General features: G+C 58.1%; 1 protein-coding gene across 4 annotated transcripts; it reads left to right on the top strand.

Moving 5' to 3' along the window:
• The first annotated feature begins 100 nt into the window (after positions 1 to 100).
• LOC122207891 (CLK4 associating serine/arginine rich protein) lies at positions 101 to 23,791 on the top strand. Of its 4 annotated transcripts, none has more exons than XM_042918224.1 (21): positions 101 to 178; positions 1,196 to 1,323; positions 8,813 to 8,910; positions 9,496 to 9,597; positions 9,812 to 9,891; positions 11,968 to 12,052; positions 13,241 to 13,389; positions 14,247 to 14,343; positions 15,336 to 15,414; positions 15,500 to 15,573; positions 16,846 to 16,887; positions 17,737 to 17,952; positions 18,069 to 18,362; positions 19,947 to 20,198; positions 20,521 to 20,560; positions 20,907 to 20,967; positions 21,191 to 21,249; positions 21,325 to 21,371; positions 23,077 to 23,311; positions 23,411 to 23,435; positions 23,638 to 23,791. In XM_042918224.1, the coding sequence occupies exons 2-21, from the start codon at positions 1,225 to 1,227 to the stop codon at positions 23,772 to 23,774; spliced, it is 2,271 nt and encodes a 756-aa protein (XP_042774158.1). In that variant the 5' UTR covers positions 101 to 178; positions 1,196 to 1,224; the 3' UTR covers positions 23,775 to 23,791. The 4 variants fall into 4 exon arrangements, with proteins under 4 accessions (XP_042774158.1, XP_042774159.1, XP_042774157.1 ...); XM_042918225.1 differs by having other exon boundaries at positions 23,229 to 23,311; positions 23,638 to 23,771; XM_042918223.1 differs by having other exon boundaries at positions 23,411 to 23,771.
• The last annotated feature ends 416 nt before the right edge of the window (positions 23,792 to 24,207 follow it).

Raw genomic sequence — 24,207 nt, 5'->3', positions numbered from 1 at the left:
TAGCTCCGCCTCTCACGCCTCCGTCCTCCAGGCCCCGCCCCTTCCCTTTAGGGCACGCCCTTCGCGTCGGCGGAAGCGCGCTGCGCCACGTTCCGCCCCTCCCTTTCGCGCGGCCTCCCACTTCCGCTTCCGGTGCGGGCCGCGCGCGAGCGCAGCGGTGGGAGGCGGCGACGAGCCGGTGAGTGCAGGCAGCGGGCCCCGACCTCCTGGCTTTCGGGCGGGCGTCAGCCCAGCTCCGCCCTCGTCTCGGCCCTTCCCCGGGGTGCCGTGAGCCTCTGCTCAGCCCCAGCCCCGAGGGCCGCCGGCCCCGCACCCCCTCAGGCCTGCCGCGCCTCAGGCCGCGCCCCTGCCCCCGCGGCGGGCCAGAACTCGCCGCGTCGGACCCCGCCGCTTGCCACAGGCCCCGCCCCTTTGTCAAAAACCTTATCCCGAACCCTAAGGCCCCGACCCGGTCCTCGAGCCCAGTCCAAACCCTGGGGCTCCGCCCCCGTCTGCAAGCCTTGCCCCTCAGCTCAGCCCACCCCCTCCCGTCTGCCAGCTCCGCCTTCGTCGGTCTCTCCTCAGATTTTCACCCCCCCCCCCCGCCCCCGCCACTCAGATTCCTTCTGTAGACCTCAGCCCCACTCTGGTTTTTATTTACAGCACCCCACCATGTTCCCCCTCCGCCCCCGAGCGTTGTCGTCCTTCGTCCACGCCCTTCACCTGCCCTCGGTCCCGACCCCCCCCCCCCCACGTCCCCTTACAACTACTCTGTTCCCATGAAGTCTTGTCTTGTCTTCACCTGCATTCATACCGTGCCCCGCCGCCACGGGTAACCCCATTTCCGCCCTTCTGCCTCCCTGGAGCTACAGCCCCAGCTGTTGGGGCTCTGCCTCCAGACCTTACATCAAAGGCTCGCTCCCAGCATTCCGAAACCTTTCATCCTTGATTCTAGCGCCCTGAACTCACGACACTCCTTCCCCGGGGAGGCTCACTCCAGAATCGCCTGGGGGGTTTCCAGAGCGCCCAGGGTGTTGGCTCAGAGTTGCCAGGGAGGCGCTTCAGCATCTGGCGCGCGGTCCTGCAGCCTCCCTTCCCCTCCCTGCAGCAGCTGGTGTTCAGGATGGGTTCTGTCACCAACTCGTTAGGCGACTTCGGTTCTTCTGCCCCTCCGGTTTTTTACAGCGCATCTGACGCTCCCGTCTCCTCCCCCCAGGTTGAGGCCCCAAGCTCGGCCTCACCACGATGTGGCACGAGGCTCGGAAGCATGAGCGCAAGCTTCGAGGCATGATGGTCGACTACAAGAAGAGGGCAGAGCGGCGGCGGGAGTACTATGAAAAGATTGTGAGTAACCGGCCTTATTCTGGGGTGGGGGCTCCCCTGGAGGGCGAGGCCCTGGTCACCCTGGCGAGGTCTGGGCTTGAAAATATTTCCCGGGCGCAGTCGTTGGTAAAAAACCAGAGGCGTCCTCTCGGCTATGGCGTGCTGCGTTGTTCGGTGCGGGCTCGGTACCGAGCTGGCGTGAGCAGGAAGGAGGAAAGTCTCTGTAACACTCAGAGCAGGCCAGGTAGAAGACCGACCAGCTCCCGGATGCTGTCTTCCTGCTGTCTTCGCAGCGCCCAGAAAAGCTCGGCCCTTCTTGAGGTTTGGCTCGGCACCCCGTAGGAGCGCCGTCAGTATTCATTAAGTAGACTCTGACCGCTCTCGTCTCCGGTTTGATGCTTCGGTTGCTTTTGGAGAGACCACACTCCCATCCCGTGACCTGAAAGGCCCTTATGGTCTGACCTCTATCAGCCAGCCTCTCAGCTTCATCCTTGAGTTGCTCCACTGGGCTTATTTCCATCTCTGTCACCACAGGGCATTGTGCCTGTAATGTCTCCCCTCACCTATTTAACTCCTACTTGCCCTTGAGATCCCCCCTCCCCCCGTGCCCAGCTTGAAATGGCACTTGTGTAGCAGATTCAATTCTCCTGTGAGACGGTATTAATACAGATGTTCCTGTTCACAACTGCAGTACTGCTTTAGCGCCCTACCTGGTCTCCTGGCCTTCATTCTTGCCCCGCTCCAGTCCATCCTCTTCAGCAGGGCTAGAGAGGTCTTTCTAAAGCACAAGGCTGACCCTGTCCTTCACTTGCTCTGAACTCCTCCGTGGCTCCCTAGTGCTCTTGAGAGAAAGGCCAGGCTCCTCAACACAGCCTTCAAGCCTCACGTGGTCTCGCTTTTTGCCACCTGCTCCCCCCTTGCCCCTTTAAACTCGTGCCACCCTGCTTTCTGCCTCGTTCCTTTGCTCAAGCCATCTGGCCATCCTTGTTATCTAGGGTGATATTTCTCTAACACAGAAGATGTATAAAGAGTATCAATTTGTTTCTCAGGATTATAGAGCCACGGGCCTTTGCATGAGCTCTTCCCATGCACGGCTAGCTGCTGCTCGTCCGTCAGATCTCACTTCCAAGGAAGTCTTCCCTTATCCCCCATACTCCAGCAAGTGTCCCCATAAATGCCATTATAATCCTTGTTATTCCCGTTAGGAATTTCTTTTTTTTTTAATCTAATGTTTATTTTCGAGAAAGAGAGAGAGAGAGACAGAGTGTGAGCAGAGGAGAAGCAGAGAGAGAGAGAGGGAGGCACAGAATCCAAAGCAGGCTCCAGGCTCTGAGCTGTCAGCACAGAGCCCGACGCGGGGCTTGAACCCACGAATCACGAGATCATAATCTGAGCCGAAGTCAGACTCTAAACAACTGAGCCACCCAGGCGCCCCCTGGCACACACGTAACAACACACGTATCTAGCTCTGTAAGACTGGGGACTGGTTGTATTCAGGTCATCTTTGCATCCTAAGCTTGGGGCCAGTCAATATGGTTTGAAAGAATAGATGAGTAAAAATACTAATACGAGTAGTTATCATTTTAATTGCTCCTTCTGAGACAGCAGGCTCTGCGAGAAGAGCTTTAGATGCATCCCCATAGTCATCAATGAAATACAAGTGCTATTATTGTAGGAAGGGATTCTCCGAGAGCTCCTCACCTGCCTTCTGTCACCCAGGAAGGAACTGGGCGGAAGGGAGAGCCCCTCTCTGGCGGTGTCGAAAAGATTACCACATGACCATGAGGGCAGGGCCTGGGTCTGTGCTGGCCATCGTTGAGGCCCCAGTGTGGGGCAGGGATGTAATGCTTAGGAGTAAATAGCTGTCCTGAGCTATAATAAGAGCTCATGGGGTACCAGACCCAGTGCCTACTACATTGGTACATTCTTTCTAGCCCTTTGAGCCGGCCTGGGAGGTTGGTATTGATGCCTGTGTTAAGGTGATGCTGATAAGAACGGCTCGTCTCTTGAGCACTTGTGTGTTAAACCGCTGGGCTAAGTGCTTGACGTGCATTTACGCTTCATCAAATCTTCTCTGTAGGCTAGGGGGTGGTTCTTATTCTTATCTCCATTTCATAGATGAGTGAACTGAGGCTCAGACAGTCATGGTCAACAGTCCTTTAGCAAGAGGGCAGAGCTGGCATTCTAACCAGACTCTGAACCTTGACCTCTCTTAGCACCTCACTTGGGCTTTTACTGCAGAAATACAGGTTCTGAAAGGTAAAGCGACTAGTCCAAGGTGACACAGCCTGGAGGCAAAGTATTAAAATGGTTAAGGCCTTTGAGTTTGAGTCCTCGAGGTCTGGGTTCAAATTCCAGCTCTTCCACTTACATACTGCATGACCTTGGGCAAGTAACTGTCTCCCTGAGCTAGTTTCCTTTTTTGCATTTGAAATGATGTATCCTAAAACGTTAGTGGTTTAAACAACATAGAAGTTTCTTTCTTTTTCCCCCAAAAGCCCAGAAATAGCCAGTTCTGCTTAAGGACCATATAGTTGTTCACCTGCACATGGATTCTCTTACCAGTGTTGTTTCAAGGTCTAAGAGGGCTGCTTAGGCACTAGCCATCATGTCTGCATTCCATCCAGCAGGGACGAAGAGGGAGGGAAAAGAGGCAAAAGCGCTTATGCCAATTTTGAAGAAAGTTTCTAGATGTTTGCACACAACACTCGCACTTAACCCACTAGGCAGAAAGTAGCCCCGTGGTCGTGTACAGGTGCAAGGAAGGCTTAGAGGCATAGGCTTTATTCTGGATGGCCTTGTGCCAGATGTGTTAGGAGCCTGTTACTATTAAAGGAGGGGGAGTAGATGTTGGCTGCCAGTTGATGGTCTGCCACAAATGGTGGGGGGTGAGCACCTCCCTCACAGGGCTGTTCATTGAGATTGGGCACACAGACCTCAGCGCAGGCTTGCCCAGGGTGACTTACTTGCTCAGTGAACGCTAGCTCTTGCTACTGAAGTTCTTATCCAGGTAGAGCTGGAATTGTGGTGTGGAGGAAAGAAGGCTGGAGTTGGGTGGTTCTCAAGGCCTGGGATTCCAGGCTCTTTTAGCAGGGGAGCTCCCTGAGCTTTATTTTCCCTCTCGGGACAGTAGTGATCATCAGCCTCTCTCACTGGGTGACAGGGTAGAAATTCAAGAACAAGGACAGTGTCTGTGGAGTGCTTTATGGTGTGGGCCTGTACAAGCCTCCATTGTCCCCATACGTGAACGTGATCAGCATTCAGAGCTGAGCTGTCAAGCTGTGGGCAGTGGCTGGTGGCTGCTTTGGGGAGGGGATGGGGCCGCTCACACGGGTCTCTCGTCTTATTCTTGGGCCGAGAGGAGGCTGTGGGGCAAGTGTTGAAGAAGCCTTGGTAGTTTGTGGCCGGCTGAATGGGTGTGTCCACACAAGGCTGGTTTCTCTGCTCTTGATTTGTCCTCGGTGCCTACTTTCTCTCCCTCCCTGACCTTGGTTCTGTCATTGCTCGCGTCCTCGGTTTGGATGAGAAACAGAATTCTCTGGTGATAAGAAAATGGGAAATAAACAGTGCCCAGTTCAGGCATCTCCTCCAGAAAGCCCCAGGCTGACCACCCCCTCAGCCCCCAATCCCTGCCAGCCGCCGCCCGGGCCAAGTCGGGCGTTCCCCTGGGCTCCCCCGTCCCCCTGCCGCCCACTCTAGGTCATCGCGGCGTGGGACAGGTCTGTCCCCGACACTGGACTGTGAGCTGTGAGGGGTAGGGCCGGGGCTGTCTCAGTCATTGCCACGGCCCTAGCACAGGGCCTGGCACATAGTGGGTGCCTGCTTATCAATTCAGTGAATGAATGAGAGTCCACCAACTCCTCTGACTTCATCTGATGCTGGAGGCAGAATAATCCAATGGTTAAGAATAGATTTTTGGGGGCGCCTGGCCGGCTCAGTTGGAAGAGCATGCGACTCTTGATCTGAGGTCATGAGTTTAAGCCTCTCGTTGGGTGTAGAAATTAATTGAATAAAAACTTGAAAGAATGGGTCTTGGATTTTGAAGAGGTATCTGTACACCCCATGTTCCTTGCAGTATTACAATAGCCAAGATGGGGAAGCGACCTAAAGGCCCGTCTGCTGATGAAGGGATGAAGGAAATGTGGTGGGTCCATAGGGTGGAGTATTGTTCAGCCTTAAAAAGGGAGAAAAATAAAAAAAGGTATCCTGTCACGTGCGGCAACACAGAGGAACCGTGAAGACCTGATGCCTAGTGAAATGAGCCAGTCACAGAAAGTGATGCAAGGTTCCACGTATATGAGGTATCGGCAAGTAGTCAGGCCCTTAGAAACAGGAAACCGAGGGGCCCCTTGGTAGCTCAGCCTGTTGAGCCTCCGACTCTTGATTTCGGGTCAAGTCATGACCCAGGGTCGTGGGATCGAGCCTTGCATCGGGCTCCATGCTGTCAGGGCGGAATTCTCTTGGGATTCTTTCTCTCTCCCTCTCCCCACTCTCAAAATAAATACACTTAAAAGAGGAAACTGGAAACAGAAAAGTGGTTCCCGAGGGTTTGGGGGGAGGAGAAAAGGGGAGTCACTCAGCGGGTATAGACTTTCAGTTTTGCAAGATGAAGAAATGCTAGAGATCAGTCGCACGGCAAGGTGCCTGTGACTTCGTGGTAACGGACGCTACGCTTGAAAGCACTTAACGTGGTGGGTTTTGTATTCTATGCCTTTTACTAGAAAAAAAAATTACTTTTGAAAAAAGAGTGGATTTGGGGGCAGACCCATTTGGGTTCAAATCCTAGTTCTGTTTGTTACTGGCATGATTCCAAGCCCGTGGGCCTCACCCCTCTGAGCCTCCGTTTACTCATCTGGAGCACTACTAACCTTTGTCCCACAGCTGAGAAGTTTGAGAAAATGCGCATAAAATGCTTAGCTCAATGCCTGGCTTTTAGGACAGTTTATTGACTTTCCTAGACTCTCCTAGCAGAGCCAGGCCCCGGACTTAGATTTTCACTCCCAGCCTGATGCTTTCTCCTTCCTTTGGTGCAGGCGCAGCCGGTGGCTTCCCCGTTCCAGTCAGAGTCCCGTTGTAAACAGTGTCCCTTGATGGCTGTGGGCCCCAGGCATTTGGCCAGGAGCAGACGCAGGGGGGCTGAGGGGGTCTTGGCCAGGGGCCTCACAGGGCTGAGGGAAAAACAAGGGGCTCGGTCTCCTGATCTGTCAGGATTCACTCTCTTCCGTTCTGTCAGTGTTCCCGAGCCCCTGCTGTGGGGCAGGCCCTGCTCCCGGCGCTGGGGATACGACGCAGAGATCCCTGCCTCGTGGGAGTTAAGTTCTAGAGTGGGAGACAAGTGATCAATGAATGTAAGGTGCAAGACCAAGCGGTAGCAGGTGTTGTGAAGAAAACAGGTGGAGTTGGGGCACCTGGGTGGCTGTCAGTTGAGTGTCTGCCTCTTGATTTCAGCTGAGGTCACGATCCCAGCGTTGGCCCCGTGTTGGGCCCTGCGCTGAGCGTGCAGCCTGCATAAGATTCTCTCTCCCTCTGCTCCTCTCCCCTGTGCGTGCTTTCTCTAAAATAATAAAACAGTGGAGTTCAGGAGAGCAAGAGTAAATACGGGCTTGTGCGGGGAACTACTTAGAGGTGATGAGGAAGGCTTCTAGAAGGAGGTCAGAAATAAGCGAGGGGGCAGCCACCTCCTAGAGCCTCTGCCGGCTGAGGGAAGAGTGAGCATAGAGGTCCAGAGCAGAACGTGGGCGCGGTGGTCAAGGAATGGCGTGGAGGCCAGCGTGCCCCGGAGCGGAGCCAGGGGAGAGACGTCAGAGAGGGATGTGGCCTGAGAGGCCTTGGCAGAACCCCCAGGCCCTGCGGAGGGCAAGGGGGCCGTCAGCAGGGAGCCCGAGAGGAGGCTGCCAGGGGGTCTGGGGAGAGGAGGTACTGGCTGGACCAGGGCCTGATGAGAGAGGGTTGGGCTCTGGGGAGGCGTTGCCAGGAGTGTTGCCGGCATTCAGTGGATAGCCCGGCAGCCCTTCTCGTGGCTCCTGTGGGTTCTGTGACGTGGCGCACAGCAGGAGCCCAGCCAAGACCTGGCACTCGGGAAGCTGGGCAGTGGGAGCTCCGGTGCTAGGTTGTATCCTTTCCTCACACCCTCATGGTGACTTGGAGTCGTGACCCCCCACACAGTGGCTCAAGCCTGAGGGGCGTAGACTCGGGGGACATTCTCCTCTCTGTTGGTACCTTTTTAACAGCTTTATTGAGGTAGAATTCACATACCATGCAGCTCAGCGGTTTCCAGTATATTCACAGGCGTGTATATCCATCACCACGTTGTAATTTTAGAAAATTACAACCCCAAAAAGACCCCAAAAGAATCCCATACCCATTAGCAGTCAGTACCCCCAACTTCCCACCGCTGGGTAGCTGCTAATCTACTTCCTGTCTCTGTGGATTCACCTCTTCTGGACATTTCACATAAATGGAGTCATACAACACGTGCTTTTTGTGACTGACTTCGTTCACTTAACGTTATATATTTTAAAAAAAATTTTTTTTTTTTTTAACGTTTATTTATTTTTGGGACAGAGAGAGACAGAGCATGAACAAGGGAGGGGCAGAGAGAGAGGGAGACACAGAATCGGAAGCAGGCTCCAGGCTCTGAGCTGTCAGCCCAGAGCCCGATGCGGGGCTAGAACTCACGAACTGTGAGATCTTGACCTGAGCCGAAGTCGGACGCTTAACCGACTGAGCCACCCAGGCGCCCCTTAACGTTATATTTTCAAGGTTCATCCATGTCGTAGCACCTGTCACTTCTTCATTTATATTGGTAATTTTCCATTGTCTAAATAGACCACGTTTTGTTTATCGATCATCTGTTGATGGACATTTGATTGTTTCCATCTTGGGACTGTTGGTGAATCGTGCAGCCTGAATATTTGTGTACAAGTATTTGAATATCTATTTTTAGTTCTTGCGGTGTATCCTCGGGAGTGGAGTTGCTGCGTCTTAGGGCAGTAGTTTAACTTTTCAAGAACTTAATTTCTCCATACTCTTGTCAGTATTGTCAATATCTGTCTTTTCCGTTTTAGCTTTCCTAGCGAATGTGAAGCAGTGTCTCGTGGTTCTGATATTTCTGTGATGAGTCGTGACACTGATCTTTTCATGAGCTCACGTGGTCCTGGTGTGTCTTACAGGCCAGTCCAAGCCACTAGTGCTCACACCTGGCTCTGAATGAGCGGCGGGGGAGGGATGTGAATGCTCGGGAGATAACATTTTAGGGGCAGGAGGTCTTGGTACTTGCTCTACAGAAAGTTGGACCAGAGCTCAGAGCCTTTTTCCACCATCACAAGGCCCCCTGTCCCTAGAGGTTAGGTGGCTCCCGTTAGTCCTGCCACCCCCATGCAGCTTAGTTTCCCTCTGAAGTACGGCGCACTTGACATCAGAAGTGAGCCTACTGCTAAGCTTGGTTGCGGAGTGCTGGCAGGGCTTGGAGCTCAGTGGGGTGGTGACCTCCGTCCATCTACCCCTGCAGAAGAAGGACCCAGCCCAGTTCCTGCAAGTGCACGGCCGAGCTTGCAAGGTGCACCTGGATTCTGCCGTCGCCCTGGCCGCCGAGAGCCCCGTTAACATGTAAGACTGAGCTTGAAGGGCAGGGTCGTGTCTGTGTCTGAGGGCTGGAGGTCAGAAGAGACCGAGGGTATGAATAGACCTTTGGGGACTCAGGCAAGGAACGCTTGCCTTACACGAGAAGGTGACCGTCACTGGCTGAGGAGAGCCAGCAGGGGTTGGCAGAGGCCCTGGGGTACAGAGGTGGTTGGGGTACTTAGAGGGGAATGGGTGAGGCCGGTGCCAGGGGCCCAGATGAAATGGGAAGTGGCTTGCCACAGGGGATGTTTCAAGGTGACCGGGGCTTAGAAAGCGGCCCCTGGGACCTGGCTCAAGTTTCTCTCTCGTTTGGTTCTGCGAATTAGGGCCCTTGTTTTCTCAGGGCCCTATTCAGGCCCTAACCAGGCCAGGAGCCTGAATGTGGATTCGGGGAAATGAGTGAGAAGTGGGGGGGGGGGGGGGGGGGATGGTGGGGTCCATGGCCTGGAAGATCACAGGAGCTGAGGGTCAGGCTCCCAAGTTTGAGGTGACAGGGAATTGACATGGGCACTGGGGACCCTAAAGTCCTCGTTCCCCTAAACTCCTTGCTCCCCTGCTCCCCATTTTCAGGATGCCCTGGCAGGGAGACACCAACAACATGATTGACCGCTTCGATGTCCGTGCCCACCTTGACTACATCCCCGACTACACCCCCCCGCTGCTCACCACCATGTAAGCAGCTTCCCTAAGGCTTGCCAGACAGGGAGTCTGACCCTTGCTGCCTCTTCTTCCCCAAACCCTTGCCTGCCCATCACCTTCCTGGGAAGGAGGAGGTGTGCTGGTGGGGAGCCTCCCAGCCCAAGCCCAGCTCCTCATCCAACTCCTGCTGGCTTGGGGTGGGGCCTGCCCTCCCCCTCTCATCTCAACATCTTGACCTCCTCCAAAGCTCCCCAGAACAGGAGTCGGACGAGCGGAAATGTAACTACGAGCGCTACCGAGGCCTGGTGCAGAACGACTTTGCTGGCAGTGAGTGAGCTGGGGTGCGGGGAGTGGGTTGGGAGTCCATGCGGATGGAAACACCAGTTTTACCCCAGTGGTTTCTCCTAAGGGACCTGGGGTTTGCTCCCAGCTCTCTCCCTCCTGCGCCTCCGTCTCTGGACCCAGTACAGTGATATCTGCTGGGTGAGGTGGTCCTGTTGAGGTCACTTCCACATCCCATACCGTCTGCCTCTGTGGTCTTTTTCCCTGAAAAATTGGGGAAAATAGCAAGAACACATTGTTTCCCTGTGTGATGTTCACCCTGCCTGTTTGGGTCGGAATGTCACTTTTAAAGAGGAAACGTGTTTTAGGAATTGTTTAGAAATATTAGAGTTTAACAATCTGCCCAGCATTCGTATATATTTGTGTATGTCTGGTATTGTTCTCTGAGCCGTCACCACTGCTGTTTTCACAAATGAGAAAATGGAGGCTCAGATTTCTTCCCACTCTGGGCTTGCCCAGGGATATTCGGACCCTGAGTTTTTTATCTGTATTATCTCATTATATCTGATTACATCTGCACAGTCACCTAGGGGTGGTACCCATTTTACAGACAAGTATGTTGAGGCTCAGGAGTTGGTGGGAACACTGTCTAGGGAGCTGGGATTCTTACCCTACCCTTAACCACTGCTGCCTCCTGGTGGACAACTCTGAGCTTTAGCTCACCCCCTGAGACGGGCTTTGAGACTTCCCCTTCCAGGGCTTCCCTGTTGAGTTAAAGAGAGGACAGGCCCACCTGCAAGTCCCTCAGCCTGGCGGGCCTTGCTGTCCCCCACCCGGAGAAGGGTGGTGATGTTGGTTTTTGTCCCCCAGGGTGGGTGTAAAAGTTTGGGGAGGGGTGCGTGAAGGCCCAGCACCGAGCCTGGCACAGTCAGCCACTGCCGTGTGTTTGCTATACCCTTTTTTTTTTTTTTTTTTTTTTTTTTTTGTTTCTAAGGTAGACATTTCAGCATCTCTAAAATCAAAGATTGCCAAAATTCTAGCAGCTGATGAGGTGTTAGAGTCAGGGAGATTTATCATCCGTTTTTGCTTTCACCTGAGGTCACAAGGGTTGTTGGTGATGGAGTCAGAGTTTCCTTTTGTTCTGACTCCTCACTCATTCATTGCCACAATTCCTGAGCACCTGAGGTACATCACATGCTCCTCTGGGGCCAGGGGGTCTCCTCGGGGAGAGGGCAACGGCCACATAGTCACCAGAGTGGGTGGTGATTGCAAACTCAGGTGGCGTTCTAGCACACAGTGGGCCATTCTCTGAGGTCCTTGACCGAGGCCAGGGTCAGGGAGGGGTGGAGAGGAGCTCTCTGGCAAGGAGAGGCCTGTAGGGGTGGTGGAGGTAGGTACTTTGTGGGGACAGGGCGAAGGCCTATGTGGCTGGAGTAGGGAGAGCGAGGCCCCTGCATGAGATAGGCCAACAGGGCCCTTTCTTGCCATGGGCGGGAACCAGAGTGGTCACTGCAGCAAGGGACAGTGCTGCGCCACCTCCAGCCTCGCCCGGCCCACCCACCTGACTTTTTGGGTAGTAGAGCTGACGCCCAGGGGAAGGGGGCTCGCCCAGGGCCCCACGCCCAGTCGGGAGCATGTGTTTCATTGCAGGGAGCGTCAGGGAAGTCTCTGATACAATACTGAGCTCCCCAGTTAGGTGTTGCGGGTAAGTGAGAGCCCAGATGGCTCTGAACACATACTTTAAACTTGAGCCACGGTGAGGCACCCGGCAGAATAGCCCGTGGAGTCCGGGTGACATCCAGCGCTCAGGATAAGCCCGTGGTTCTGAAGGACCCAACCCGAGGCCTCCCTTCCGGGGATCAGTCACGTGGCCCGGGTACCAGGTGCTCAGCTCACTCCTACAGCAGAGGAAACGAGGCAGAGAGCAGTTGGGTCCCTTTACCCTGGCAAGGCCACCTGCAGTTGTGTGTCCTCACCACACGGTTTATGATGGTCTGCAAATCGGTGACTCTGTCCCTGGCTGTGCTTGGGTTGTACCCACCCTCCTACCCGCCGCTGCACACACGTGTGTCCCCTGCTTCCTGAATTCCCGGTGACCCCGTCCACTCTGCCTTGCTGCAGTCTCCGAGGAGCAGTGCCTGTACCAGATCTACATTGACGAGTTGTATGGAGGCCTCCAGAGACCCAGTGAGGATGAGAAGAAGAAGTGAGTTGGGTGTCGGGGGAGGCAGGAGGACTGGGAGCCCCACCAGCACGGCCTCATCCAGCTTGTCCACGTCAGTGTCCCCAGAGTCGGGGCCAGTGCTTGGCACACGGTGGGCGCCCACTTAGTAAGAATTTAGAGGAGGAAGTGGTGGCCAGAAGCAAGGATTTGCTCAGAAACCCCTGCCTTGAGTTTCCAGCTTGCAGCGCAGTGGGAGGTGCCGTTGGTTGACCCGGCCCGGGTTTGAGTCCTGAGCGTGAGGACTCCCTCTCTGAGCTTTGGCGTGCTCCCCTATGTGACAGGCTAACAGGGGTCCCCTCTGTCTGCGGGCGATGGAGCTTATGGACGGCCTGTCCCGTGCGTGTCCTTCAGTAAGCGGGTGCTCAGCAGCAGCCAGTGTCACTGTGGACGGGGCCTTCTCAAGCCGTGTCCCTCGAGAGGAAGGGGTGGGAGGAAGGGCGGGGCCTTACCTGGAGCTGCTGCTGGTTCGGGGAGGTCCTCAGCTGGCAGTGTCGCTGCTCTCTTCGTTTCTTCTGGTCAGCCTCGTGCCCTCCAGGGCAGCGCTCAGCCCGCTTGTCTGCGGCGGTCCTGGGCCCGACTCCTCCCCTCCTGCTGCCGAATCTTCCCCTTTGTGATCCTGAGCGCTTGCTGCTTCCCTCCATCTGCAGTTTCCGCAGATGTAATGGAAGCCTTTTGATGACTGATCTTTACCCAGGAGCCTACTTTCAGGAGCAGGCTGGCACTAGAAGGGCGGCAGGGAATGTTGACTACTTTCATTCAGCGACAGACATGCATGAGGCCCCTCCTCTGCTCTGGCAAAGCTGGGGCATATTGTTACCCAGGATAACTGGGTCCTGCCGTCTCGGGCTCAGACTTCTGGGGTGGGGGAGACAGATCTGTCCCCCGACAGTAATGATCCAATGTGGGTGGGGCTGAGGAGCTGAGGATGGTGCTCGACCCTGCCTGGGGGAGGACTTCCTGGTGTGTTGGAACTGGAGTCTGGGGGAAGAGGGAGGGGTTGTGGGAGGCAGGCGCAGAGGGTCCTAGGCTGAGGGAGAGCACGTGTGGAGGCCTGGAGGCAAGGGCACCCTTGAGAGGTCAGAGTGCAGGGAGTCAGTGTGCCCTCGAGGCTTGGCTCTGGGCTGCGCCCTGCCCTTGGCCTTCCTGGCTCACGGGCTCCCCCGGTCCCAGGCTGGCGGAGAAGAAGGCTTCCATTGGCTACACCTACGAGGACAGCACCGTGGCCGAGGTGGAGAAGGTGGCGGAGAAGCCAGAGGAGGAGGAGTCGCCAGCTGAGGAGGAGAGCAACTCGGACGAAGATGAGGTCATCCCCGACATCGGTGGGGTCCCCTCTCTGCCCTCCCCCACCCCGCAGTCCCTGGGCATCGTTTTCGTGTCTCGTTCCTCACCCTCTGTGGGGCGCCCTGCACTTACGAGCCCTGTCTCTCCCGCCCCCACTCTGGGGCGCTCCAGCCTCTGCCGTCCTCCCTGTCTCACTCATGTGCTCCTCTTTGCCGGCCTCCCTCTCTGTACGTGTCGTCTCTCATTTCTAGGACCCTGCTCTTATGATACTGTCCCCACCTAGGCTCTGTCTCCGTTCTCTTCTACTTGGTCAGCCTGTCTCCCTGTTTTTCTCTCCCCTCTGGAAAACAAGTGTTCATTCAGTTCCAGAGCCATCCCCTGCCGCCCCCCACCCCCCAGCACTGCTGTTCGCCCCCTACCCAAATATCCATGGCTCCAGCCAGCTACCTGTTTCCCCTCCTCAGCCAGCTGCTGCTTATCACACACATGTAAGGGGTCCATCCTACCTTCCACTTAGTCATGGTGCATCCAGCTCCTGAAAACCCGTGACGTCCACCCCCTGCCTCCTGCCCACTTAGATCTTTACCCACCCCCGTCCCCCTTCACGTATCCTGCATCGCTGCCTCCTCTTGTCTTGCTCGTCCATCCCGGTGCTCTACATTTGGACCCTCATCCATTGCATTGCCTCTCCCCCGCCCCTTGCCCTTCGTTGTGCTCGCCTCTGGCCAAGCCCTGTGCCAGCTTGGGGATGCTGAGATGAGCTGACTTGTTCCCTCCCTGCAGAGGCCTGCAGTCTGGTGGGCGTCCCCTCGTGCCCCCACCTCCCGGGGCACTGCCCCTTCTCCCCGGTCCTCTCACTCGGCTTTGGTCCCTGACGGCCTTTCTCTTGGTGCAGACGTGGAGGTGGACGTGGACGAACTGAACCAGGAGCAGGTGGCAGATCTCAACAAACAGGCCACGACCTATGGCATGGCCGACGGTGACTTTGTCAGGTGAGGCCCGCTGGCTGGTTCTCCCCACTCCGGACCTGGCATTTGTCATTACCCCTGCTACCAACGGCCACTTTATTCCTGAGCACTAGTGTGCCTGGCCCCGTGCCGGGTTCTTCACACACACAGACTCCTGAGCTCGTGGGATGGATACTTACGACCGGGCCTTGCCTGTGCAGAAACTGAGGCTGCGCCCAACTCCATGTGACTTTGGCTGTCTGACCCCTAAAAGCTCACGGGGCTCCTGGGCCTGGTGGACAGCACCCTCTGGTGGAGAGGCTTCATTCACTGGATCACTTATTTGCGCTTGCCGAATGGAGCCTCTTCCCCGAGTCCCACCCTGTGCAGATCACATAGAACAGTCCCAGCTAATAGAGGATTGAGTCCGAATCTGAATAATCCTGTCTGAACACAGCACCCTCTGCCCAGAACCCTCCGTGACCACCCCGTCACTCGGGCAGCCAGAGTCCTCACCATGGCCACGAAGTCTTACCTGTCTGGTCCTCTGCCCCTCTTCCCACACCCCGCCCCCAGCCTCCCTGGCCTCCTTACCCCCAAGCCATCCCCCGACCAGCTTTAGGCCACCGTGCTGTTGGCTCTGCTGGCTTCTGTGTGGCTTACTCCCCGAGGCTGCTGCTTAGCCCTCCCTTTCTCTGCGTGGCTTCTCTGACCTCCCTGTCGAAAGCTGTAGCAGATTCTGCCAGTTCCCTGGCACTTTCTTCCCCCTTCTACAGTCAAGGTTGTCACCATCTAACCTAATACCTCGGTCATGGTCCGTCTTGTCCCCAGAACGTAAGCCTGTGAGGGCAAGGATTTTTGTTTGTTTTCAGTGCTGAATCACCAATGTGTAAAATAGCGTTTGCACGTAGTAGGTGCTCAATAATAGTGCTGAACGAGTGAGAGACTCCAGGATGGCATGGGATCCCGCGCTTCCTGCGACAGCCCTGCTTGTGGCCTGCCCACTCCTCCATTGTCACCGTCCTCTCCTTCCACAGGATGCTCCGGAAAGACAAGGAGGAGGCGGAGGCGATCAAACATGCCAAGGCTCTTGAGGAAGAGAAAGCCATGTATTCGGTGAGGGCCGGGTCGGGGGGGTGGGGCAGGGGTGTGCGTCAGGGAGGGCATAGCCCTCACCGGCCAGGTGCCCATCCTACTCCAGGGCCGTCGCTCCCGGCGCCAGCGGAGGGAGTTCCGGGAAAAGCGACTAAGGGGCCGCAAGATCAGCCCACCCAGGTAGGTCGGGTTCTCCCCTGTGCCCTGCCAGCCTCATTCTTTCCGGGCTCTGGGGGAGGGGCTGGGGCTCAAGGAGACTCTTCGGGGGCACGCTTTCGTTTGTGGACAGAGTCCTCCTAGTGAGGCAGTAAATGCGAAAGATTCAGAATAGGAGTGGCTGAGGGGCGTGTGGATGCCCTGCCCTGCCAGCCACTCCCCGTACCCTGCTGGACTTGGGACTCTTGCCAGGCATCCCAGACACCTGTGGGGAGGTGGTGTGGAGTAGCTGAGGGCAGAGTCACGGGGAACAGACCTGTCCCTGAAGTCCTGCCTGGTTCTCCTCCTGGGCTGTGTCCTTGTCAGATTTGGGGCAAGTGACTTCTATCTTCGGTTTCCTCCTTTGGAAAAGAGGCATTGTCATCTCCCAGGATTGGGGGCGAGCCAGTGCCCACTTTGAGGCCTGGGGCGGGTTTGGGTGAGGCAGAGGTGGGGTGTGGAGAGCCCACCTAGTCCAGCGGCCTCGAGATGAGCCCGCTGCAGCTTCTTAGCCCTGGAGGCCGCGGGCAAACCCATGCCGCTTTTTGCTGTGTCTCCTCTGGTCGGGGAGGGTCCTTGAGGGGAGCTGTGAGGGTTAAACAGCCTCTTGTGGGTTCACAGGGCTTGGTGTGGGGTCTGGAAAGGGTTCCTCCACAAGCTGCATGGATTCTTGCTGTCACCATTCTCCCCTAGAGGTCGTCAGTGTAGTGCATGAAAGCATGCGCTCAGGGTCATAGGGCCTAGCTGTGAATCCCAGCTCCTTCGTTTAGGAGCTGTGTGATGCTGGGCAAGTGGCTCTCTATCTCTGGACCTCAGTTTCTTCAGCTCTGAGGTGTGAATGATTACATTACCCATGGCAGAGTTGTGAAGCAGTTGAGGTAGCTTTTCTAGTTTTATTGTTGTCATTAACAAGCCAGGACCCAGTTAGCAGAACCAAGGACTTGGGAGTGGCAGGAGGGACACTTCAGTCTAGGGTTCAGAGCCCAAGGAGGATTGAGGCCGCTGAAGTCCTTGCTGCTCAGGGTCAGGAGGGGCCCAGGACATTCACTGTTTGTGGTGTGTGGCCGAGGTTCAGGCTTTGGACAGATCTGAGGCGAGGCGGGCAGAGGGATCAAGGTAGGGCTTGGAACCTGGCCGCAGCCGCCTCCTCCATGGACCCAGTACCTGGCCTTGAGTGCCTCGGTTGGGGGAACGGGTGCAATTCCGTGCCCACTCAGATGCCCAGTCCCTGCTTGTCCCGCCCCGTTCTCTCCACAGCTACGCCCGCCGAGACAGCCCCACCTACGACCCCTATAAGCGGTGAGTTTCCAGGGCCCAAGGAAGGGCAGGGCTGGGGAGGAGGCGCGGGGCCACCCTGTAGGCTGCTCTGAGACCTCAGACTGGCACCTGGTGTCACCTGTGGGTCTGAATCATTTTTCTGTTTTTCAGAATGTTACTCTGTTTTCCCAGTTTTTTTTTTTCCTTTAAACGTGAACCTTCTTTGATCTTCTGATTTAAACACGACGTGGTTGTGTGTTAAAAATCACCAAGCGTGATAGAAAGCCCTGACGTAGAAATCAGAAGTCTCTTTGATCTAAACTCCCAGAAATAACCAGTGAGAAATATGGCCCAGAAGGGCCTGGCCTTGCCCATGTGTGTCTTCGGGATGTGGGAGTAGTTGGGGCAGGGGCCTTGAGGTTGGACGGACATCAGTCTGACCCCCGTACGCTTTTCAGGGTGCAGAGGGAGGGACCTGCCTCTCTGGGCTCAGGGAAGAGTAGGTAAGGCGAGGCGTGTGCCTTTCAGTCCAAGGTCTGGCACAGGCAAGCGCTTGGTACAGAGGAGCCGTCAGGGATGTAGGTAGTTCTCCTTTGTGATGATGGAATTCAACCACGCTTAACGTTTCAGAACTTGTTTGACAGCTACGTTGAGGAGATCTTTCGGATGTGTTCATTGCCTTTTAACAGTTCCATGAGGTCGATACGTTTTTCTGTCACTCGCTTTCTTACTTACTTTGAGGAGGCTCCGTGGTTGGGAGTCAGACCCTTACAAAGCCGAGTTTCTCGTCTGAGTTTCTCACCGTCCTCATCTGTGGCTCTGTGCTGTGTTTGCTTAGCCAGGGGGCTCCCGGGGAGCCTGGCAACGAGCCCCCTCCTCCCTGCCCTGTAGGTCACCCTCAGAGTCCAGCTCCGAGTCCCGCTCCCGCTCCCGCTCCCCGACCCCAGGCCGCGAGGAGAAGATCACGTTCATCACGAGTTTTGGGGGCAGCGATGAGGAGGCAGCCGCAGCAGCGGCGGCAGCAGCCGCATCAGGGGCCACCACAGGGAAGCCCCCCGCGCCCCCCCAGCCCGGCGGCCCCGCACCGGGACGTAATGCCAGCGCCCGGTCGGTAACGCTCACGCTGCCCGTCCTACGCCCCCGGCCACCGTGGGGGGGACCCAGGGCAGTGGGGGGCCACGGCCCAGGCCCATGCTGACCGGCCCTCCGTGCCCCGCCTGCAGCCGCCGCTCCTCCTCCTCCTCCTCCTCCTCCTCTTCTTCTGCCTCGAGGACCTCCAGCTCCCGCTCCAGTTCCCGCTCCAGCTCCCGCTCCCGCCGTGGCGGGGGCTACTACCGTTCTGGCCGCCACGCACGCTCCCGCTCCCGGTCCTGGTCCCGCTCCCGGTCCCGCTCCCGGCGCTATTCTCGGTCCCGTAGCCGTGGCCGGCGGCACTCAGGTGGGGGCTCCCGAGACGGACACCGGTACTCCCGTTCACCCGCCCGGCGTGGTGGTTACGGGCCCCGGCGCAGAAGCAGGTGCGTGAGGCTGGCGTGTGTTTGCGTGTGGGGTTGGGGGAGGTGGGCGCGGGACCGGGGGGTGGGCATGGCCCGACGTCAGCGAGACCAGGCTCTAGGGGACCAGGCCACTGCTGTTTTGTGGGGAAGCGCTCGGTTTGCAGAGGGAGGCGTGTGCCGCCTGTTCTCCGTGTGTGGTGACGCGGGGTGGAGCACGGCCACATCCTCGGGGACGCAGTGGGGACGGGAGACTGAGCTGCTCCTCTCCTGGGGAGTCCCCGGGCCAGTTCGGGTGGGGGGGTTGTGTCTGGAGTGGTACGTGGACACTCCAGGGTGCCCTTTGGTTGGCACTGGGGACCTGGCTGGCCTTTAGGCCTGGGGTACTCTGGGCAGAGAGGTGCTGCTGCTGAGGCAGGAAGCGAAGCATCTGGGGACTGGAATGTCCTCCCTGGGCTCTGACCCGGTGGGATCAGGGCTGCCTGTGTGAAGGCAGCATGGCTCAGCCCGCGGAGTGTGGGCTGTGGGGCGTCTGCCTGGCTTTAAATCCTGGCCCTGCTGGTAAACTTTCAGGGCTTCGTTTTTCTCATCCGTAAAATTAGGAGAGTGTTGCTCTCGCTGAGTCGGCGGGAAGGTGTGACGGGTAACGCAGGGGACTGCCCCACCGGGGCGCTGGCGTTGGGGGAGCGCTTCTTCCGTCAGCTCTGCCACCTGTCCTGCGGCGCGCATCTCCACGTCAGCTGCCTCCAGGGGCTGGTGTCTGAAACAAAGGGGCCAGGTGGGGCCCGGCGGACCGGGGCGCACGCGTCCCGTCGAGTCGGGTTGTTGGCCGCGCAGCAGCAGGCCCGGTGTTGTTCTGTCTTGTGGTTTCTCGAGAGAAGTTGAGAGTCTGGATTTTTAAAGGGTAGTTGGTTTTCTCCGTGTTGTCAGCGAGTTTGAGTTTTGTGAAAACTCGGACAGCTCCTCCCTGACAGGATCAGTGTGTGGTGTGGATTTGGCTTCCGGATGGTTCTCTGTAGCCTGACCCAGGGTGACCACGGGAGAAAGGCTGGGGTTGGAGGAAGGGGGCCTGGCCACATCTTGAATGCCAGTCTGAGGGTGAGCCATCGCTGAGGAGCCCCCGGGGTCCTGAGCAGAGGAGGGATGGGGCTACATGTCCCCAGAGTGGGTCTCGTGGGATCTGTGCTCTGGATTGGTGGGGAGAGTGGGCACGCAGGTAAGGAGGTGCTGAGGGTGTAGGTGGGGTCACAGCCCCCGGGCGCCCAGAGCTGGGCACGGTGAGTAAAGGGGGGAGCCGGCCAGCCACGTCCCAGCCTCCCAGAGGTCACCTCCCAGGGAAGTGGGTGAGAAGGTGTCTCGTGAGCGAGAAGCGGGGAGCCATTTCAGGGTGGTCGTATGTGGAGGGTGGTCTCTGTGTAGACACCGAGCAAGGCCAGGGGGCAGCCGAGGAGAAGGCAGCTGGAGAGAAGCGGGTGATGGCACCTGGACCTACCGTAGGGCCTAGCGGACGGCTGTCGACTTGGAGCCCAGGCGGGGGTGTGCGGGGGGGGGGGCTCCGTGGCTCCTCACGGCCCCCCTCTGCCCCCCCCCCCCCCCCCGTGCCCCTAGGAGCCGCTCCCGCTCCGGGGACCGGTACAGGCGGGGCGGCCGGGGCCCCCGGCACCACAGCAGTAGCCGCAGCCGCAGCAGCTGGTCCCTCAGCCCGTCCCGCAGTCGCAGCCTGACTCAGAGCCGCAGCCCCAGCCGCAGCCGCAGCCGCAGCCGCAGCCGCAGCCGCAGCCAGAGCCACTCGCCATCGCCCCCAAGGGAGAAGCTGACCAGGCCGGCGGCGTCCCCTGCTGTGGGCGAGAAGCTGAAAAAGTAAGCGGGGGCAGGGGGGCTGGCGGAAGACGGTCGTCAGCCTCGGGCCAGGTGGCTGAGCCCCACCGTTCTCTTTCTGAAGACAGCTTGGTCCCGCCTCGGGAGGTCTGAGGGGCACGTGGCCCCAACCCGGGAGGGTAGATCTGAGGGGCGTCTGAGGCGTCGCGGCCCTACCTCGGGTGAGGGTTTAGGGGACACGGCCCCCGTCTCGAGAGAGCCGAGAGGCACAGTGTCTCCTCGGGGGTGTCCGAGGCCCACTGCCCTCAGACACTCCCGAGGTTGCCTGGGGTCAGAGGTGGCAGCCGTCCTTTCCTCCTCCCAGGACCGAACCTGCCGCTGGTAAAGAGACAGGAGCTGCCAAAGTCAGTAAGAATTTGGAACTCGCCCGTCTAATTCCCGCCAGCAGCAGTGCCCGAGAGCTGGGCCCGGTGGGCCTGCAGGGGGGGCCCGGGGGGGGGGTCGGGAGATCCAGCCCTGGGGTTGAAGGGGGCTGGGAATGCTCTGCCCCGTGAGATCTGCGTCCCCCTCCCCTCCTCACTGTCCAGCGGGGCTCCAGCCGTCCCCGGGCTTCCCAGACCCTTGTGGCGGGCATCCGCGGCCTGTGCCTCCTCCCCACGCGCCCCCGCAAGACCCAGGCTCTTGGATGAGGTAGGTCGTGGGAGCTCCGGACACCCACCCCCTCTCCCGCCTCTTCTCCCCCTTCCCCAGCCCAAGCTGACGCCACAGGAGAAGCTGAAGCTGAGGATGCAGAAGGCACTGAACAGGCAGTGTATGTGCCACCACGTGCACCCGGTCTCCCCGGCCCCTTCCCAGCGTCCCGTGGGGGAGGCCCTGCCCTTCCCTGCACGGGCGGGCATCGGCGTGCACGCCGTTCGGCCACCACGCCAAGGGCCTTGGCCGTCCGGTGGGCCTCTCTGGGCTCAGCTTTGGCATCGGGAGAGCGGGGGCTCTTGAGGGCACCCCTCAGCTATCGTGTCCCTCTTTCACTCCAGTCAAGGCGGATAAGAAGGCAGCGCAGGAGAAGATGATACAGCAGGAGCATGAGCGCCAGGTAGGAGTGAGACTGAGGAGTGGGGGCGGGACGGGCTGCCAGCCGGGCCCGCCCTCACGGCCATCTCTGCCACAGGAGCGGGAAGACGAGCTCCGAGCCATGGCCCGCAAGATCCGCATGAAGTAAGACCGTCGCACTCCTGCCTCTAGGTCACAGCCCCCCGCTCGTGGGCTGCCCAGTGTTCTCAACCGCCTGGTCCCTAGCTAGAGCCCCGTTGTCTGCTCCAGCCCTAGGAGCGGAAGGCAAAGTGCCCGCCTGGCCCTCAGTGTCCTCCCTCTGTCCTCGGCTTTTGTGCCGCGCCTGCCGTGTCTCCTTCTGGCTCTGCCGGCCCCGGAGCACGGAACCTCTGCTGTTCCTTTGCCTGGCTTCATTCGTGGGGGGGTTCCCGGAGGGGGGCTCCCTGACTGTCCTGTCTAGAGTAGCGCCCCCAAATGCTCCGTCCCCCAAGCCTGCCGTGTTTTCTTCAGAGCACTAACCCCCACTTGGCACGTACTGTTCTGTTACTGCGCTTACTAGTTGATGCCCCTCAAAGTGAGATGAGGACAGGTTCGGTGCTGGGTCCCTGCTGTGCGCTCAGCCCCCGGAACACAGAAGTGGTGCTTAGTAAGCCAACCCCGTGGCGGCTTCCTCTTCTCCCCTTCTGTTCCTCAACTCCTCACTGCAAAGTGGACAGGCTCGGGGCCTGGGTCAGACAGACGTGAAGTCGAGTTCCAGCTCTGCCTCTCTGTGACCGTGTGGCCCCAGGGGTGGTTGCCAGCTCTTTCCTCACTTCAGATGGTTTTTCGTTTTTTTTTTAATTTATTTTTGAGAAGGGGGGGGGGAGGAGAGAAAACACAAGCGGGGGAGGGGCGGAAAGCAAGGGAGACCCAGAATCTGAGGCAGGCTGTGCTGACAGCTCAGAGCCTGACGCAGGTCTCAAACCCACGAACCACAAGATCATGAGCTGAGCTGAAGTCCAGTGCTTAACTGACTGAGCCACCCAGGCGTCCACTCCTTTTTTTTTTTTTCATTATTTTTATTTATCTTATTTCACTTAAAACCTCACTTCATACTCTGCAGCCAGGACAGATCTTGGTGACGACCTCACAGGGCAGCTCAGGGACTAGTGCTCAGAAACCGTAGGCCTGCTCGCTCGGGGCCAGTGTGCAGAACCAGAGATCTAAGTGCTCAGTGTTGGCGAGGAGGAGAGTCCGTCGGTGGCAGGGCCATGTTTCTTTCTGGTTCCACTCGTACTTGATGTGGGTCCTCAGACAAGCAACTTCACCTTTGAGCGGGGACTCTCCACTTCCTCTCCGGGGGATCCTTCCGTGGGGCTTCCAGCACAGTCCCTAGCATGTCAGAAGTCTGCTCGTTGTATTTGTCACTGTGGTTGGCTTTTTGCGAGCCCATCATGTGTGCCTCTGAGGATGCTGCCTGCTTGTCAGGTGGGGAAGCAGAGTGCCCAGGGACTCAGCCTTGTGGCCAGTTCTGATCCTGCCTCGGCCGCCCCCAGCTGTGGGCCTTCTTCCTGTCTGGGCCTCCGTTTGCTCGTCTGCTAAATGAGGACGAACAGTTGTCCCTCCTTACAGGCTTGTTGGCTGGATTCACTGAGATCAGGGCCAGGCGAGGAGAAGGGGCCCAGTCCCCGACTTCATGACAAAGGCTGGTAAAGCACGTAGTGTGTGAGTCCCTGTGTTTTGAGACCACCTAAACTGACAGGAAGTGGCCAAACTTTCCAGTTCTGTATGTTTGTTCAGCAGGCCTTTCAAAGCCAGGCCGACTGACATTCCAGTCCTGGCTCTGCCCAGCCTGTTCCCTCTGAGCTCAGTGTTCTCATTTCCAATCAAGGACGGCAGCAGTACCTGCCCTTGGGTTTACCCTGCCCTTGGACTGGGATGTTGGAGGCACCTGCCCCGGGCAGGCAACCCAGCCCGCCCTCAAGTTCAGCATTCTCTCCGCGTGCTCATGCCTTCCCCTGGGTCGCCTCCCTTTCTCTGCAGGGAGCGGGAACGCAGAGAGAAGGAGAGAGAAGAATGGGAACGTCAGTACAGCCGGCAGAGCCGCTCACCCTCCCCCCGTTACAGTAAGTATCCCCACGGCCGCCGCTGGATGCCGCGTCGGAAGTCCAGCCCTGGCGCCCCGTCCCTGGGCGTGTGTGTGCTTTGTTCTCTTTTCTTTCCAGGTCGAGAATACAGCTCTTCCCGAAGGTAAGCAAGCCAGCCCCGCTCCCTGGAACGTGACGTCCCTGCCTCGATTCTCCATCCCCTCTCTGTACCCCTCTGCGTGTGGAGGCTGGCCTGGTCCCGTTAGCGTCCCTCCCTCTGCAGCTCGCTCCCGGTCACGGGTGCGTGTGTATGCGGTGTGGCTGCTTCCCCCAGCCCTCACGGGGTCCCTCCTTTCTCTCTCCAGGCGCTCAAGGTCGCGATCTCGAAGTCCCCATTACCGACATTAGGCAGAAGTGTGGGGGGCTGGGGGGGTGGGGTGAGGGCTCAGGCTGTGATGCTGCTGGTTTTATCTCTAATGAAATAAAATCACTCGCTATTTAATTCCCTTTACCTGGCCTCGGTGTCATCTGTGTGGTCAGTGTCCAGCCACCAGGGATAGCTGGGGAGGAAGCTGGTTGGGTCTGGGGACAGGAGCCAACGCTAGGAGCCCACGTGGCAAGTCCTGCCCACACCTGGGTGTCTAGGTGGCGGCTCCTTGTTCATCAGAAGTGCTTCTGCTGCAGTCCGTGAGGGCAGGGGCACGATCAGTGGGGATCTGTGGGGAAGGGCCTGGACTGGGCATGTGGAGGACAGGCCAGGACTTTGCCCAGGGCCCTCTGGTGACAGGTCCGGGCTTCTCCCCACCCTCGTCTCGGCCCCTGCCCTGGCCTCGCCCACACCGGGAACCGGGAGCACGGCTTTCTGTGCCAGTCTTGCTGTGCCTGGGGCACTGGGGGCTGGCCTTTCTCCTCACCCCCTCACTGCAAACCGGTCT

Source organism: Panthera leo, chromosome E2 (genome assembly GCF_018350215.1).
Source record: "Panthera leo isolate Ple1 chromosome E2, P.leo_Ple1_pat1.1, whole genome shotgun sequence".
Taxonomy (NCBI): Eukaryota; Metazoa; Chordata; class Mammalia; order Carnivora; family Felidae; genus Panthera; species Panthera leo.
Note: the sequence above shows the minus strand (reverse complement) of the source record. Positions and strands in the feature narration are given on the sequence as shown.